Source organism: Crinia signifera, chromosome 4 (genome assembly GCF_055691185.1).
Source record: "Crinia signifera chromosome 4, ASM5569118v1, whole genome shotgun sequence".
Lineage (NCBI taxonomy): Eukaryota > Metazoa > Chordata > Amphibia > Anura > Myobatrachidae > Crinia > Crinia signifera.
In genome coordinates this window covers 295,815,103-295,833,266 of record NC_139220.1, presented here as the reverse complement: position 1 = coordinate 295,833,266, position 18,164 = coordinate 295,815,103, and the positions used below count along the sequence as shown (strand labels likewise).

General features: G+C 44.0%; 1 protein-coding gene and 1 long non-coding RNA gene across 2 annotated transcripts; one reads left to right on the top strand and one right to left on the bottom strand.

The window, feature by feature from the left end:
- The first annotated feature begins 1,656 nt into the window (after positions 1 to 1,656).
- Positions 1,657 to 3,129, top strand: LOC146072787 (uncharacterized). The gene is made up of 3 exons (XR_014473233.1): positions 1,657 to 2,028; positions 2,110 to 2,264; positions 2,987 to 3,129. It is a non-coding gene; the product is annotated as an uncharacterized LOC146072787 (long non-coding RNA).
- A 97-nt stretch (positions 3,130 to 3,226) lies between these two features.
- On the bottom strand, positions 3,227 to 11,381 carry LOC146072786 (uncharacterized). The gene is made up of 13 exons (XM_083179983.1): positions 10,121 to 11,381; positions 8,769 to 8,942; positions 8,417 to 8,512; positions 8,191 to 8,286; positions 7,665 to 8,036; positions 7,415 to 7,510; positions 7,164 to 7,268; positions 6,945 to 7,049; positions 6,724 to 6,828; positions 6,518 to 6,607; positions 5,646 to 5,744; positions 5,441 to 5,548; positions 3,227 to 3,896 (listed from the first exon to the last, which is right to left on the bottom strand). The coding sequence occupies exons 1-13, from the start codon at positions 10,686 to 10,688 to the stop codon at positions 3,289 to 3,291; spliced, it is 2,622 nt and encodes an 873-aa protein (XP_083036109.1). The 5' UTR covers positions 10,689 to 11,381; the 3' UTR covers positions 3,227 to 3,288.
- Positions 11,382 to 18,164: the final 6,783 nt, after the last annotated feature.

Genomic DNA, 18,164 nt, shown 5'->3' with positions numbered 1-18,164 from the left:
GACCCATCTGCAAAAATATATATATATATATATATATATATATATATATATATATATATATATAGCCGGATAGTAATGCACACGCATTGAAACATTGCTGTATGTATGTCTAATTGGACAACAAGGTTGGAGTACCGCCTCTCAATACCAAATAAGTCGACATTGCCGTCAACTAATGCACCCAGCCACCAACCTGTTGTGCCTGGCCACACTACAAGTAGATAGATAGATATGCCCTTATTCAGATCTGATTGCAGTACAAATGTGTTCTCAAAATGCCCAAAACCATGTGCACTGCAGGTGGCGCAGATGTAACATGTATAGAGAGAGTTACATTTGGGTGGGGAGTGTTGAAACTTAAATCTGAATTGCATTGTAAAATAATGCAGGCAGTATTAACCCTACATATAAACAAAATAACTCACCCCAATATAACTCCCTCTTTACATGTTACATCTTCCCCACCTGCAGTGCACATGGTTTTCCCCATTTTGCCAACAAATTTGTACTGCGATCAGATCTGAATAAGGGGCTAGATAGATAGATAGATAGCTACAAATAGATAGATAGATAGATTGATTGATTGATTGATTGATAGATTGGTGTTGTGGTTTTGTATGCTGCTTTACATCAATAATGCATGTTGATAATACTTATATATGTGCAAGAAGATGCAAGTACTGAGATTTCTACATGTTTCCACAACCAAAAATATTGTTATGCATGCAGCATTTCTGCCCTAAATTGTGTCCTTGTTAAATCATGTAGTGAGGTGTGTTAATCTTGTTTTTCGAAATTTCAGGTGATAAGGGGTTTCCCTGTTTATCCTGGCTCCTTACTCCACTGTCTAACCCCCTTTCTGAAGCAGATCACAATTTTCAACGTGCACATAAGGCCACCAGATGTGTGATAGAAAGATGCTTTGGTGTATTAAAATCTCGCTTTCGGTGCCTAGATAAGTCTGGTGGCTTGTTGTTGTACAGCCCCCAAAAGGTCTCGAAAATTGTGATGGCTTGCTGTTTTCTTCACAACCTCTGTCTGGATCAAGATCTACCAGACATTGAGGGCGGAGAAGACAGTGAGACTGATTTGGAAAATGAAAGATCTGGTGATAGATGGAGTACAGCGTCTGGGCGGCAGATTCGCCATGAGCTCATCCAGGCATCCTTTAGTGGTGAGTAACAATGGCATATGGGCAACAATCAACACATCCTCTATGCCAGGGCTGGGCAACACCGGCCCTCCAGATGTTGATGAACTACACATCCCAGCATGCCTTGCATCAGTTTCAGCATGGGCACATAGCAAAACTAATGCAAAGCATCCTGGGATGTGTAGTTCATTAACATCTGGAGGGCCGGTGTTGCCCAGCCCTGCTCTATGCACATATCACGGGTCACAATATAAATAAGTGTTAAGGTGGCCACAGACTAGAAAAAATTGGTATGCAATTTCTAAACATGTGACCGATATATCGTCAAATGTGGTCCGAGAAGCCGTCATACATCTCACCATTTCAGTCAGATGTGTGCTCCTGTGGATCTTTAGCAGAATATTAGGATGTTAAGTGCTGCACGAAAGATCAGTATATTTGTCAAAAGATCCCTAGCAACGCACATGCAAATGTTACACATATCTTTGATAAAGATGTCCGCTTCACCAAATTATTTTGTCCAACACCAACAAAAGATTGCAAGGCTAATTTATGCACAAATCTTCAAGTGGCAGATCTTTCTAGTGTGTGGCCACATTTACACTTATCAATAGCCTTCACATGTCTACCATTAGTGGTGTCTACGTAACCTTTGTAATAGTAGAACCTACATAATGTACAATTTTTCTAATGTATATGCTTGATGCCTTAACTGTAAATGTTCATTTCAAGCCACACCAACATAACAATACATGTTATTTTCTAAAAACCTTATATATTTTGTGCACTTTGGTTCTGAAGGCTGAATGTGTGTGGGCCTTGTTCTCCTGGGCTCCCTGGTACCTGGATGTCATTTGCTGGCCGTTCTTTTGCGTGTAAGTATTGTTTCAGTGTAATGTTTGATGTTGTCTGAAATGTTACCTAAGGGTTCCAATTAGTTTGGTTTATTTTTTCAGTTTGGTGTACATTGTTCACTGCTGAAAGCATCATGCATTAACCAACATCATATGCTGATGTTGATCACAACCACCTTCACACAGCTTGGGTGCGGATTTCTGTGCTGCAGTTGCCATGGATGTCTGCCTCACTTCTGCTTGGCTACATGTGGATGGTAAGTTTTGCACAAATCATGTGTCTACATTATGTCCTTCCTATATGTCAAAGTGTTAACTAATGTGGGTCTGGATTGTACATTGCAATGCTGACATGCCATGCTAATTGTTGTCATCTCTCACAGGCATCATCACCATGAAGTAGTTTGCATGTTACACCTACCTGTCTTTCTCTCCTGCAGCCTCCCGGGATTCCTCACACACAGCTAGGGCAAATTGTTATAAAGAGCTGGCCTACCAGATTTCTGTCTACAATGCCAAAATAGTTGACATAATGATGACATGGCTATATTGCGAGATGTGTTTGCATGTACTATACTGTGTAGAAGTAAAGCTGTGTACACACGGGGGCAATATGGGGCAGAAATATCTTGACATGGGTTTTCAGCCAACCATATTGGCAGTGATGGGTGTGTGCCCTGCCGATCATTTGGCAGGTGGGTTTCCCACAAAATAAACATCGCTGGTCGCAGGACCTTGCTCTTGCAACCAGCTGATGACGTCTGCGGCATTTGCCACCAGAGATTCCCTTTCATCATCGACCATCTGTGGTCCATGATGAAAAGGAGAAACAGAGCAATATAGTGTGCTGCCATATATTGCTAGCAATATATGGCTGAGCTATCTATCTCCCCCGTCTGTACGCGGCTTAAGTGTAAGCTATATTTATATGTGTGTTGTTTTTTTACATGTGTTAATGTATTTTTTTTATTCCTAATAGGTGTTCTATGGTGTCAATGTCCATTTTCTTCGGCTTCCTCAGGAATGTTGATGATGTGAATGTAACATCTGCAAACACTGAATTTTTGTTGTGTGTGTATGTGGGTGACCACAAACATTGTAGTTTTTTCCGATGTGTACTGTGAAGAGATGTGCATACGCTTGTGTAGTGCAATAAATATTTCAACCTTATGTCAGATGATGTGCTGTGGGTCAATAAAAGGTAATACCAAGCAGAACATGTGGTAAGCAAAAAAAGTTTACTCTTGCATTAACATCATGCAAAAAAGTACACAAGCAACATTATTTACCCCCACGTTTTGAAGGCCTTGCCCCCTTTACATTTGGGGTTTGTTTCACAGATTGCCGGCTTGACCGGCGTGTTGGTGAAGGGAGGGGAGTAGACAGGGGCGTAGCGCTGGTGCTCTGCGATGTGGTGCTCTGCGATGTGGTGCTTTGTTGGCCCGCCATCATATTCCGTTCACGTAATGACCCAGATATGTCTTCAAATAGCCGGGTATGGCTAGTGTGTTGCTGGCATAGGGCCTCCATCAGCGACACCATTCGATTCTGGAATGTCATCTGTTCCACCCGCATTGCCGTCACACACTTCAACAGGGTGCGATTGTCTTTATGCAGAAGTGCTTGTGTTCTGGCAATGCGTCCTGTTTCCAAATGTAGCCTCTCTAGATGTGCTGCTTGCACCTTAAAGGTTGCCTCACATCGGGCTTGGTGGGCAGCCCAATTGGTGAAAAAATCTGCGGCAGGACCAGCAGCTTGCGGTTGGGGGCTGAAAGTCCGCTGGGGGCTATGTGGCATTCGCCTGGGTGGGGGAGATGGGGTGTTTTCCCGCAATGGCCACATGTCTTCCGCCTCTTCTCTTGATGCACTCACATCAGGCTCGTCTGCACCTACAAAAATGGATGCATATATCATTACTATTAGTCCATTAGCTTTTTCTAGTCTAACACTAGCAAGAGCACTTTCCAATACATCTATTATGTAAGGCAACTTAGGTGTGTGCTCAAATATTCACTCATAATTAAGGCTATGATGTAAAGTATATCACCTGCGACCATATTGCCAGCCATTTCAGACCCTATAGCCCCCGTGTGTACACAGCATTACCGTTGCAGTATGCCTATTATTCTGTTATGATGGTAGTTCAAATTTTTGATCAACATGGCTAAAAACATGTGCAGTGCAGCTGGGCCAGATGTAACATGTGCAGAGTGAGCGAAATTTGGCTGGGGTATGTGGAAGCAGAAATCTCAAGTGCTGTGTTCTTTAAAATAAGCACATTATTGAGGCTGCACTGGAGTTTTAAAACATACAAAATTGCAAAACTTCATATCCATGTTACATCTGCCCCACCGGCGCTGCACATGGGTTATCCAATTTGGATTGGGACATTTTGGTTTGCTGAGAGCAGAATCTACATGTATGTCCACTTATAATGCTGCCGCAGCAAAAGAGCACATGAAGCACTCACAGTGTATGTGATTGAAGCTGTGATTTCAAAACCAATAACAGTGATGCACAGCATTAATACACATTCAATTAGCAGGTCACATGTTACTTAAAAAAATACAGGTAGTGTGTATAATGTTGACAACACTGTATGGCTAATGGCTAAAACCAACATGAAAAGCAGTAACCTTCTGGACTTTCACACTAATGAATAAATGATGTCATCTGCTGCACTGATGAGCTGGCCAAACAAGGGTGTGTCAAATTCGGTGCTAACAACCAGTAATTAGTAGTGAAGGCCATGAGCTAGGGTTACCACCTTTCCCCTTTAATTCAGGACACATATTAATTACACAGGTTCTGTGGCTGGGTGACTTCAAGACTCCATTTCACCTGGTTTTAAACTTCAACAGAACCTGTGTAATTAATATGTGTCCGGAATTAAAGGGGAAAGGTGGTAACCCTATGCCATGAGCAGAGAATTTTTTTTTTCAGCAAAGTGTTATAAGTTCTGTACACACTTACAGATGGTATGTGTTTGATGTAAGTGCTGTGAAATAAAAACTGCAACATTTATGTTGCGTACACACGGGTGCAATTATGTATGAAATAGCTGGCAAAATGGTTGCACAACAACCAGATTGCCAGTGTTTTCATGTGCAGCCGCTGATAGATGGCTGGGAGTGCGCTCCCGCGGCCAGCCCTTCATGGTCGATGGTCGCAGGAGCATGCTCCTGCGACCAGCACCTTCCCCCAGCGATCGCTGGGCAGGAGGTCAGCGCCCGACAAATCAGTGCTGTTCTCCCATGCCCTGCCACGCTGCTCCGTCCCTCCTCCCATCACCTGTGCTGAAGTAGGGAGATCATTAGTTTTGGACTGGGACACACTTTTAAACATACATGAGATGGGAGTGCAGGAATTAAGCATTGTGTTTCTCCTGGAGCTGGTCATGTGATGTGTTATGTGCACCATTATCTATTGTTACCTTGGTGGGAGTACTCTTGTTGAGTGCATTGCCGTTGTGGGGTGAGGACAGGTGGCCGTATTATCATTGGTCCAAGCATAGGGGACGAGTCTGGCTCACATGCAGTTGCTACATTGGCAAAAAACATAGCAAAACATCAATCATCCCAAAATACCAGTGTTACCACATGTCATTTGGTTGTACAATAATCTGTTTCTTAATGTACCTGTATTTAGAGCAACATCAGTGTCCTGAGGGGCCACCGACACCGTTGACGTTGCCGATGTGTTGGTGAAATGGCCACGACCAGCAGCAGGCCCTGATACTGTGCATAATTAATAGCAATTGTCATACATGTGTTTTACAAAAATAAAACAACACATATATCTCTTTATATATATATATACATACACACACACACACACACACACACACACACATACACACAGGTTGAGTATCCCGTACCCAAAATGCTGGGGCCAAGGAGAATTTTGGATAATGGATTATTCCGTCTTTGGGAATTGTTTAATTTGTCAATAATCTATTTTGAAGTATCTTGCATGTATGCTGTATAAACACATACAATACACACAAATAAAAAATTGTCATACCACACAAAATACACACAGATAGATTTTATTGGTTCAAAATGAAAGGTTTCAAAACATGATTCACTATTTGTGTACTATCTCAGATATTGAATTTTAATGGCAAGCAATCATTGTCTTGCACATATACAGTGCCAGTTACATGTCATGTCCCCAGTAGTGCCAGTTACATATCATTCCCTCAGTAGTGCTGTTACAAATGTCCCCATTGAATTGTAAGGCCAAAAAAATGGTGGGAATCACTTGCAGGAATGATTGGTTTTCGGAATAAGCCGGATAACGGATACTCGGATACGGGATACTCAACCTGTATATATCTATCTATCTATCTATCTATCTATCTATCTATCTATATATATATATATATATATATATATAGATATCTATCTATCTATATATATATATATATATATATATATAGATAAGATACAAAAATACACAAACATATATACACTTTCATACAACCACACTTAAGAGGACAACAATTTACCTATGTCCACATCAAAAAAATCCCCATGTGTCACATCAAAGGCAGGGGATGAGGATGTGGTGTGAGTCCTTGAGGTGGTAGAACGGAATGCTGTATGTAGAATCAAAGACAAACATAAGTTCACCAACAGAGATAGAGAGAGAGAGAGAGACAGAGAGAGCCAGAGCCAGATACAGAGAGGAGGATGGCTCTGTCAGAACACACACCTGTCTCCTCAACAACAAATAGATCCCCCTGGGCAGGATCAGCAGGAGTAGCCAGTGAACGGCTCGGAATGCTTGCGGTGACAGACCGCAATGAAGCACGGGATGCTGTATGGAGAATTAAAGACAAACATAAGTTCACCAACAGAGATAGAGAGAGAGAGAGAGACAGAGAGAGCCAGAGCCAGATACAGAGAGGAGGATGGCTCTGTCAGAACACACACCTGTCTCCTCAACAACAAATAGATCCCCCTGGGCAGGATCAGCAGGAGTAGCCAGTGAACGGCTCGGAATGCTTGCGGTGACAGACCGCAATGAAGCACGGGATGCTGTATGGAGAATTAAAGACAAACATAAGTTCACCAACAGAGATAGAGAGAGAGAGAGACAGAGAGAGCCAGAGCCAGATACAGAGAGGAGGATGGCTCTGTCAGAACACACACCTGTCTCCTCAACAACAAATAGATCCCCCTGGGCAGGATCAGCAGGAGTAGCCAGTGAACGGCTCGGAATGCTTGCGGTGACAGACCGCAATGAAGCACGGGATGCTGTATGGAGAATTAAAGACAAACATAAGTTGAGAGAGAGAGAGAGAGAGAGAGAGACAGAGAGAGAGAGAGAGACAGAGAGAGAGACAGAGAGAGAGACAGAGAGACAGATACAGAGAGGATTTTGGCTCTGTCAGAACACACACCTGTCTCCCCCACACCTAATAGTTCCCCCTGGGCAGGATCAGCAATGGAACGGCTCTGAGATCTTGCGGTGCCAGACCGCGATGAAGCACGGGATGCTGTAGGGAGAATAAAAGACAAACATAAGTTGAGTGAGAGAGAGAGAGAGAGAGAGAGAGAGACAGAGAGAGAGAGAGACAGAGAGAGACAGAGAGAGAGAGAGAGAGAGAGAGACAGATACAGAGAGGATTTTGGCTCTGTCAGAACACACACCTGTCTCCCCCACACCTAATAGTTCCCCCTGGGCAGGATCAGCAATGGAACGGCTCTGAGATCTTGCGGTGCCAGACCGCGATGAAGCACGGGATGCTGTAGGGAGAATAAAAGACAAACATAAGTTGAGAGAGAGAGAGAGAGAGAGAGAGAGAGAGAGAGAGAGAGAGAGAGACAGAGAGAGAGAGAGACACAGAGAGAGAGAGAGAGAGAGAGAGAGAGAGAGAGAGAGAGAGACAGATACAGAGAGGATTTTGGCTCTGTCAGAACACACACCTGTCTCCCCCACACCTAATAGTTCCCCCTGGGCAGGATCAGCAATGGAACGGCTCTGAGATCTTGCGGTGCCAGACCGCGATGAAGCACGGGATGCTGTAGGGAGAATAAAAGACAAACATAAGTTGAGAGAGAGAGAGAGAGAGACAGAGAGAGACAGAGAGAGAGAGAGAGACAGAGAGAGAGACAGACAGAGAGAGAGACAGAGAGACAGATACAGAGAGGATTTTGGCTCTGTCAGAACACACACCTGTCTCCCCCACACCTAATAGTTCCCCCGGGGCAGGATCAGCAATGGAACGGCTCTGAGATCTTGCGGTGCCAGACCGCGATAAAGCACGGGATGCTGTAGGGACAATAAAAGACAAACATAAGTTCACCAAGAGAGAGACAGACAGAGAGAGACACAGAGACAGAGAGAGAGACAGAGACAGAGAGAGAGAGATAGACAGAGATGGCTCTGTCAGAACACACACCTATCTTCCCCCCACCAAATACATCCCCCTGGGCAGGATAAGCTACTGAACGGCTCTGAGTCCTTGCGGTGCGAGACCGCGATGCAGCAGGGGATGCTGTATGGATAAAAAAAGACAAACATAAGTTCAACACCAGAGAGACAGCGATAACATATGTACACTTTCCAAGTGAAACAATGGAGAGCTACACAGCCAAACACACAAATCCCGTCTCACATTTGTCAAACACAGTCTGTGACACAGTAGCTGATTGGCATGCCATTTGTGGCTTACCATGTTATATATTTGTACGCATCCATAATGTTGTGCGGGTTGAAAAAGAATGTGACAATGGCACAATTACAAAACATACCTGTGTCATCATCTGATTCCGCAGAGTCATGTTGAGGCACTGAAGCTGGCAGTACTTTCAACTTTTTGGCCCGGGGACCCCTTGAACCCACAGGGGATGTCTCCCATTGCTTGGCCTTTGAGATCTTGCTGGCTCCAGAAGGAGAGGAGGACCTTCCTTTTTTTTCACGTGCAGCTGTGATGACAAATGACACAACCACAACACATCCTCATTAGCATCACAAGCAGCCACAACAATAAAAACAGAGACTACCACAAACAATAGATAAACATGACACCTACATTACAAGAGTACTCCAATAATGTTGGCACAATTGTAATGTGTATTGTAAACAATAAAAATTGTATCATGATGTTTACACATGCACAACACACAATAATGCCTCTAATTACCAAGACAATATTAATGGATGTTGAGTGTTGAATGCAAACCGTAACATTTGTCATTGGAATAAGGTTTATGTTAAAAACACACAGGCGTTGCTATGGGATACCACAACAATAGTTAGCACAACGATTAATGCAAACACACCTACAAAAAAACAAATTATAAGACAATGAGGACTACACATAAACACTGCATCTGAAAATGCAGCCACAAACATACATAACAATTGTAAACCGGTCCCATTTATATAAGATCAGTTCCAAACTACATCATAAACATGACATACATGTATGTATGTTGATTGATTTTAGCATTGAAATAATCACAAGCACCAATGTGGGGAAGCATTAATGATGTTAATCAGCTTCACTTTAACCAGACCTAATTAATAGATTGAGTGCAGCATGTGCACTGCAGGTGGGCCAGATGTTACAGGTGGAAATCATTAATTTGGCCGCAGTTTTAGCATTTCTGTGCAGGGTTAATACTGGCTGATTAATGCTTACACAGCAATATAGATCTCACTTTGATGTACAACAACAAAATCAATTTATCACAGCACATAAGACATCTGTCCCCATGCAAAGCATATGGTTTTGATTTTGAAACAAGCATTTTAGCTGGTTACACTAAACTACAATAACACCAAATTAATTCACACAAAAGAACATTTACATGACTGTGAGGTATTGTGGTTTGCACTGTTTGTGCAGACCTAACCTGTGCAATTGTGTTGTAATGCAAACAAGTTGTAACCTTCACATGTCAACATACTGCTTGTGTCGACCAAATGTCTAGATCAAAAAATTCGCCCCAAACAACTAAACCATGTGAGGTGTATAGCATGTGTACATTACAGTGATAATGAACTGGGTGTGTGGCTCATTGGTGACTAAACAATGAGGGTTGTGACAAAATAAAATGTTATGTTGCATCATAGCTATGATAAAACTACCAATACTCACCAGCATGTCGGGCATCGGAATCAACCACACCAGGTGGGCTGATAATCTCTTTTGGAATCAGAGTGGCCATTGCCCGCTCATAATCCTTCCAGTCAATACGGGATGGGACATTGGGCCCATATCGGCGACGATGCTTCCCCTCCTTAACCAGTTTCTCTTTGACAAGCCGACGGATGTCGTAGAAGCGTTTTTTGCAATTAGCAAAGTCACGGACAACAGTCCCATGAGCATTGACTGCTTCCACTACTTCCTTCCAGATATTTGCCTTCCGTGCTGCGGACACTGGCTGGAAAAACAGTGGGCCCTTATGCTTGATAACACTGTGCAGAAGGGCAGTGCTTTCAGCCGCTGAGAACTTGGGCATCTTCTTAGCAGCTTTCTTTTTCCCCTTCTTGGAGCCAGCAGGGGTGTCAACAGGCACTTCAGAATCCTCTTCATCCTCACCCTCACCCTCACCTTCCTCAGCCACATATTCCTCATCCTCCTCCTCATCCAGCTCCTCGTCACCCACCATCACATCAGGCACCTCCTCCACCTCACCCATGGAACTTTCCCCACTCTCAGACATGAGGGCAAACTTCTACCACACAAAATAAATGAAACACAAACAACACAAAACACACTCCTACTCCTTCCCTCAAACACACACACACACACACACACACACAAACACACACAAATATCGACTTTGGAACAAAAAAGAAAAATAACAAGTGACAAACTTTTAAAAGGACAAGACAAACAATAGCACAAGACAACTTTCAGAACAATACACACTCAGAAATCAATTAGAACCAACTCACCAACAAACACCAACCAACTCTACACTGCACCTCTCTCCTCCACACTCCAAACTACACCCACAACAAGTTTTGGCGCCTTCACGACTTATATATGGCTGGGAGAGGCCTCCCAAGTGTAAAAGGAATACACCAATCACGCTTGTGCTTTCAGTTTCGTAGTGACGCATGTGGAATAAAATACGAATTTTCGTAGAATGTTTCACGACAATTCGTGAAATATCTAGGTTTCTACCCTCGATATCCCTACGACATTCGTATTTCGTATACGAGTCTACGACAATACGAAAACATGTGTAAACCCAAATACGCATGGCTACGACATCGATAAATACGATTTTTTATACGACAACTCTAAGATAAATAACATTCCGGAACACGACTTTTTTTACAACATCACCAGTCGTACACATTCGTAGACGGTCGTAGAACAAATACGAATACGAATTGGTGTACGAATCCATTTTGGTAAATGTCCCCCAAAGTGTCTAATTTTTATCACCGGCCAATCAGCTCCTACCTGTCATTTTTCAAACCAATGTCAAAATGACAGGTAGGAGCTGATTGGCCTGTGATAAAACAAGACAAGTTATCACTTCACCAAGCTTAATTAATCTGACCCACAGTAGCATACTTGCCTACTTTTGAAAACTAGTTTCAGGGAGATGAAAGTTAGTAACATAATTTTGCACATCGCCCCATTGAGGGGGCGTGTCATGCTCCACTTAAAGGGCGTGTCTAATTCCATATATGGAGAGATTGTGAAAAGAGACTGTGAACATGGCACCTAAAAGCGTGGGTGTGTACGGCTCCATCTGAGAGGAATCTTTTAAAATGACTTATATCCAAATGTAGATGAGCCCCAAAGCAGTTAGTAAGAGATACTATACTAAAGTGCTGGGAAATGGTGCTGATGGTTCAATGTAAATCAGGGTTGCCGACTTTTTCTGTCTCCTCTCCGGGAGAAGCCCGGAGAGGAGACTTCCAGCTGCAGGTCGGGGGGCGGGGCTTGAGCTTTACATCATTAAGCCCCGCCCCCATGATGGTAAAACCCCTAATACACGGATCTCTGTGGAGGGGGCGGAGCTAAAATGACGCGATTTAGCTCCGCCCCTCCTCTGACACCCGCGGATTGACGATTTCAATCCAAAAGGTATGGGGAAGATGCCGCAATCGGGGGGTGGCGTGGGGGTCCCCCGGAATCCGGGAGGGTTGCCCACCTTTCCGGGGGGCCGGGAGGAGGACCCGATTTTCGGGATCCTCCTGGTAATTCCGGGAGGGTCGGCAACCCTGATGTAAATGTATCTGTCTCTCATTCCTTTTTCCCCCCAAAATGTAACAGTGTAATGTGGGCTAGCTAGGTGACATGAGGGAGATTGCTAGACTAATGAGGGAGAGAGGGAGATTGCTGCTATGTCAGGTAGTCTCCTGCAGAATGCAGGAGGGGAGGTAACTATGACCTGTCATGTTTACGTTATATAGGAAATATGAACATTTCATGTTTGCATATATATAATAAATGTGAGCGACGCTGGCATTTTTAGCAGATAATTTGCACATCTCTCAATTTCAATGTTTGTTAATATCCAGTCTTGTTTTATTAATGTTTGTTTCTTACTGTAAAGCCCAGGGAGTATGTTGGTGATATATAATTAGAGATTAGCAATGTATATCACAGACCATTGGTTTACAATGCCAGTGTAGTTTCCTGTGGGTACTGTGTACCCAGCTATACATGTAATGACCAGACTCCCAGACCAGCCATGTGAGGGTACGTATACAGGGGTGTCGGACGGGTCCCGACAGTCGGAACCCTGTACCACACCCGTATACAGACAGCTGTTTGTGAGTAGTATCAGTGGTTAGAGTGTAGGACAACTGGAAGTGCCTGACTTGGGAATCAGCTGCTGTTTCTCTCCTCCCCCACTTAGCTGTGTCCCAGGCTCTTTCTCCTTCCTCCTTATCACATCATCCCCCAAAGACACACACACAATCTATCCAAACATACTCAATGTAGCTTTACTGACCCACAATAGAATAAGATATAACATTTGACTCACCGGTGATTCAGTGGGTTCCCAGTTAAGGGGTGTACACACAGAGCGATTTTTGCTAGTGAGCAACTTTAACTAAGTGATTTTGACTAGATAAAACAGCGATTTTGACTAAGCGATTTTCTCTATGGGCGATTTTGACTATGCTAGAATTAACATACTTGCATTTACCCGATGTCGGGATGCTGACTGTCAAAACACCGACAGCCGGGTTCCCGACGGCCGTCGGTTATTTTCCCTCGTGGGGGTCCACGACCCCCATAGAGGGAGAATAGAATAGGTGCCTTGCGTAGCTCGCCACCGTGCCCGCAGCGTGGTGAGCGCAGCGAGCCCGCAAGGGGCTTAATTGCGCTCACCATGCTGTCTGGGTCCGGCCAGTCGGGATCCCAATGTCGGTCTAATGACTGTCGGGATCCCGACTGTCGGACCCCTGTACCACACCCTGTGAATATATCCCTCAGCAGAGAATAGCAGCAATTTTGACTAGACAGCCAGCGATCTAGTCAAAATATTCTTGCCTGGCAACTCTTTGTTACTAAGCGATATTATAGGACAATTTGTGTAACCTTGACAGAGATCTTTACTAACCTTCTAAGCCATTTTGACTATGTAGCCAAAATGGCTTAGAAGGATCGCTCCGTGTGTACACCCCTGTACTGTATATCTATGGTCTAATTAGGAGATCCTATCACCCATTCAGAGGGGTCTTAATTATCGGACTGTCTGGAGTAATCCTGGATGGGTGGTGGTAACCCTAGGTAGGCGTGGGTTATGGCGGTAGGGTGAGAAGGTCAGTATACCTACTTTGACCGTGGTAGTGGTAGCACGGTCAATGCTGCAGAGAGTCGGGTGCGACCCGGCGTTTTGGTGTAAAAGGGGTATCATTTAGTCATTGAAACTTACAGACGTATACTAAATATCCATGTATTTTGACTATATCTATAATACTTTGGTTTACTTTATATTAAACTTACAAAGTGTCTATTTTACCTCTTATCAGCTTAGAAAAAAAACACATGCAGTAAGTGCAATTAGCTTAAAATTTCACATGTACAGTGCATTGCAATGCGTTTCGTGATATCCAATCACTTCCTCAGGTCACTTACACACTGGGCCTTATTCTAGTTCACTCTTTCTGACAAAATCCTTCTTAGATGGACAAAACCATGTGCACTGCAGGGGGGGGGGCAGATGTAAAATGTGCAGAGAGAATTAGATTTGGGTGAGTTATTTTGTTTCTGTGCAGGGTAAATACTGGCTGCTTTATTTTTACACTGCAATATAGATCTCACTTTGAAGTAAAACCCCACCCAAATCTAATCCTCTCTGCACATGTTATATCTGCCCCCCCTGCAGTGCACATGGTTTTGTCCATCTAAGAAGGAATTTGTCAGAAAGGATGAACTAGAATAAGGCCCATAGTTATGCTCCCTGAAGAAGTAGTTGGATGCCACGCAGCAATTTACGTAAGAATTTTACCCTTTTTTTCCTTTATTTTATTTTAAATGCTGGCATTACAGGCATTGCACAGTGGGAGGTGGGGCCACAATGACACAAATCAGCATCAAGGAGGTATGTGGTTGTCATGGTGTTATAACCATACATGTCTCGATTGTGCATTTTATCACCAAAAATCGGATTTTCACCTTCATATTTATGTACTATAAATAAAAGAGGTGAAAATCTGCTTTTTAGTGATAAAATGCACAATTGAGATGAGTGATTCCATCACTAAAATAACCTTATATAATAACATACACTGGAAAAACTCCATCAAATTTGTTGAGAAATACATTTTATTTTTATAAAAGCAGCTTTAGGGCCCCTGAAGCTTAAACGTCATTCGCTATATAGCAGATCCGCCCCTGGTCCGGAGGTCCTGCATTGAGAGTGCCCCACTGACCCCTGGCAGGCTGCAAGTGGCACCATTGTCTTATACGTGACTGGAGGACATGAGAGGTTTGTGCATCACATCGGTCACTTTCTCAGGAGCTGTCACTGTGTTACAGTCTGTGCTATTTCTGGGGATTTGCTCTTTCAGAGCTAAATGTGTGTTTAGAAGGAGGCAGAAGTAGCCTCTTCCTGGCCCTCAGGATGGGCCAGCCACTGTCTCCTTTCTGTAAACACGCACAGTCTCGGGGGAACAGTCATCTCGTCTTAGCCGGTTCGCCATTTAACTCTTTCACCATCAAACTGAGCTGGTTGAACCAATCTATTTGTGATACCAGCAGCCGGTGGGCCTCCCACTGTTGTGGGACTATGCATGTTCCAGCATGTGCTGATAGATTGTGACTGGGAGGGCATGATGGGGCCTGTAGTTCCATGCTATTGCAAGACATTTGTGGCTCTGGCCTCTTCACTGAACCACCAGGGAGGGGGGACCATGTGACACCATGTGACATCACAGTGCTCCTTCCCAATCCCCCCTAGGCCACTAGAGTAAGTTAAATCATACGGTTATTTACTTATATACATATTGCAGTTATTTTACGCTCGGCGCACAGTGCAGTGACTTAACTCTTTCAGCGCTGCACCATGGGACATTAGGAAACCTTTCTCCACAATGTAGCCCCCCTTAGCCTGGCTATATTGCAGCCAGCATATTCATTTCTTCCAGATTTTGAAGATGCCCCACTTTAGTAATATCCCTCACTGGATTACAACTTTTTTTGCCTCCATTTCTGAGGCACCCGTTTATCATTAAATAGTTGTGGCATATTCTCTGGAAACAGGTTTTTGGAGAAAAATATTAAGTAACACCCAATCCCTTAATTTCAGCAACTATTCCGGAGTTTTACCCCCACGGCTAATGCTCTCTAAAGGTGGTAGTGTTCGGCAGTAGCCTATGGGCAGGAGTTCCTACAGAAGGGGAGAGATCACATAATTTAGGGGTATGGGTAAAAAACGGACTAGGACAAGACCACGGACCACCGGACCGGACATCAAACTCTGCATTCCGGAGCTTGTAGGGTCTGATCCGGGGGTTGTCCTGTACGGGGGTGTCCTGACCGGGGGGGGGGCTTCATGTGACACCTGTCACCAGGGAGAGGAGGAGGGGGAGAAAAAAGCTTCCCTGGATGGTCCGGGCATGTAGCAAAAACTGGAACGGTCCGGACCACATGGGGAGGCTGTAATCTCCCCTTCCCCATGTCCCTGGTGAAAGCTATAACAGGGACCGGACACTACAAGCTCCGGACTGCAGATTTAGATCTCCGGTCCGGCTGTCCGGGGTCTTGTCCGGGTCCAGTTTTTACATAGTCCCTAATTTGGGGCTCCTGTCTGTGTGCATGTTCTCTGATACATCTGGGGGGTATATTATAATCACACTCAGAAGATTATTGATAAAGCGCAACAGAATCTGCTGAATAAAAAACTGTTAATAAATAAATAATATTGATAAATGGACCGTCGAGTGTTAGCTAATCCTGTACCAGCCAGGCATCTATGTGTGTGCTCTGTCCAACTACAAATGGCTGTGCAATGACCAGTGTGCTGTTTCTCTTTACCAGGAAGTTATGCTAAAGATTTTTAAGGGAATCTCTCCTCCCAGTCTCAGAGATGCCCCAATTGCGAAGAGTAATCAGAATTTGAAGGTGGGAAAAGTTCAACTGCTTTCTAGTAGAAGGTTATGGGGTCAGTTTTGTGTAGAACAAAATATAGTAACATAAATGGGGGAAACATTAAATACATCCCACCCTATATATAGAACTAGGACCACATACTTTAGGCATGAATAAATCTGGAATCAATGATTTGCATTCAACTCCAATGGTTGTGGGGCTGCGTAGGAGCGAGCGTATCTGGACAGCGGAATACCATGGTCGAACATTAGTGGTCAATGGCGTCTAGTTAGACGCCTAAACTTGGTCAATGGCGCCTAGATAGACAGTGTCGCCAGAGTGACGCAAGTGAAGGAACAACGGGAACGTGGTCAACTGCATCAAGGTCACACCAGTTTTTTTGGTGCCCGTCCACTTGGTTCCTACTTTACTATCCAAGATTACACACAGTTAGATGATAATAAGGTGCCGAACGTGGACCGGCACCAAAAAAACACAAACTCGTATCAACCTTGCTACTCTCAAACATGTTCCCTTCGATCCTTCACTTGCTTCAATCTAGCGTCACTGTATCTAGACGCGGTCAACCAAGTTTAGGCATCTAACTAGATGCCGTTGGCCACTAGTGGTCGATCATGGCATTGTCAGACTAAACATGGTCGAGGGAGGGGTAGTGACCATGGGCCACATGGTCGATCCTCTATCTTGGTACCAGAGGAAGACACGTTCATATTGAAAAATGCAAACCGGGGGGGGGGGGGGGGGGTAAGCTTGTGAGAACTTTTAAAACACAGAGAGAACATATGGCATTTACTACATTAATTACATTTATTTTTTATTTAGTATTACCAGCTTTATATATAGTGCTCACACATTCACACAGAGCATATATGTCCGTTCACATCAGTCCCTGCCTTAGTGGAGCTTACAATCTTATTCTCTACCCCATGTACGCACCACAGTTTGTTGGAAGCGAGTATATTTTTGGATTGTAGAAAGACGCCGGAGTACCCTAAATCCATGCAAGCCCCGGGAGAACTTACAAACACCACACAGTTAAGGCCATGGTGGGAATCGGACCACTGAGATCAGTGCTGCGAGGCTGCAATGCTAACCACTACACCATCCATGCTGCCCACAATACCCAGAGGTACAGACCCGGTGACGTGTGTGTAAGCAGATGTCACACAAGACAGCGGCGTCAGAGGTTTCGTCTGTGGTTTAACTGCTAAGTGGAAAGGTGTCACCGGCAGGATAAATAGGAATATTTGTCCCAGTGTAAACAGCAGACTGGTTAATTATATACAGATGCAACTGTCATGTGCAAGAGGGGAACAGATCTTGTGACAGCCCCCATGTCACGTCTACAGTTCCCGGTCTCAGATTCATAGATGCCACGTCTGATAAGACCAAATACTGTATAGGACATTCCAGCCATTGTATAATATCCAACCAGTCATATCACACGATCCTTGCAATTGGTCTACGTATTCTTGGCAATGCAATAATGCATCTGAAGTCACATCTATTATGCGAGCGCCAAGTTGAGGCCCTCTGAGTTATCTAAGCTTTAATTACCATATAATTGCTGAAAACTATGTGCTGCAGACAAGATGGCCTCTGTGGCCGG

Bases quoted from the DNA above. Each gene is read 5' to 3' on its own strand.
- LOC146072786 (XM_083179983.1), bottom strand. From the start codon at position 10,688: ATGTCTGAGAGTGGGGAAAGTTCCATGGGTGAGGTGGAGGAGGTGCCT. The intron at 7,050-7,163 runs GTGTGTGTTCTG...TTCTCCATACAG, and splicing joins ATTTGTTGTTGAGGAGACAG to CATCCCGTGCTTCATTGCGG. The intron at 5,745-6,517 runs GTAAATTGTTGT...AATTATGCACAG, and splicing joins TTTTTTTGATGTGGACATAG to TATCAGGGCCTGCTGCTGGT.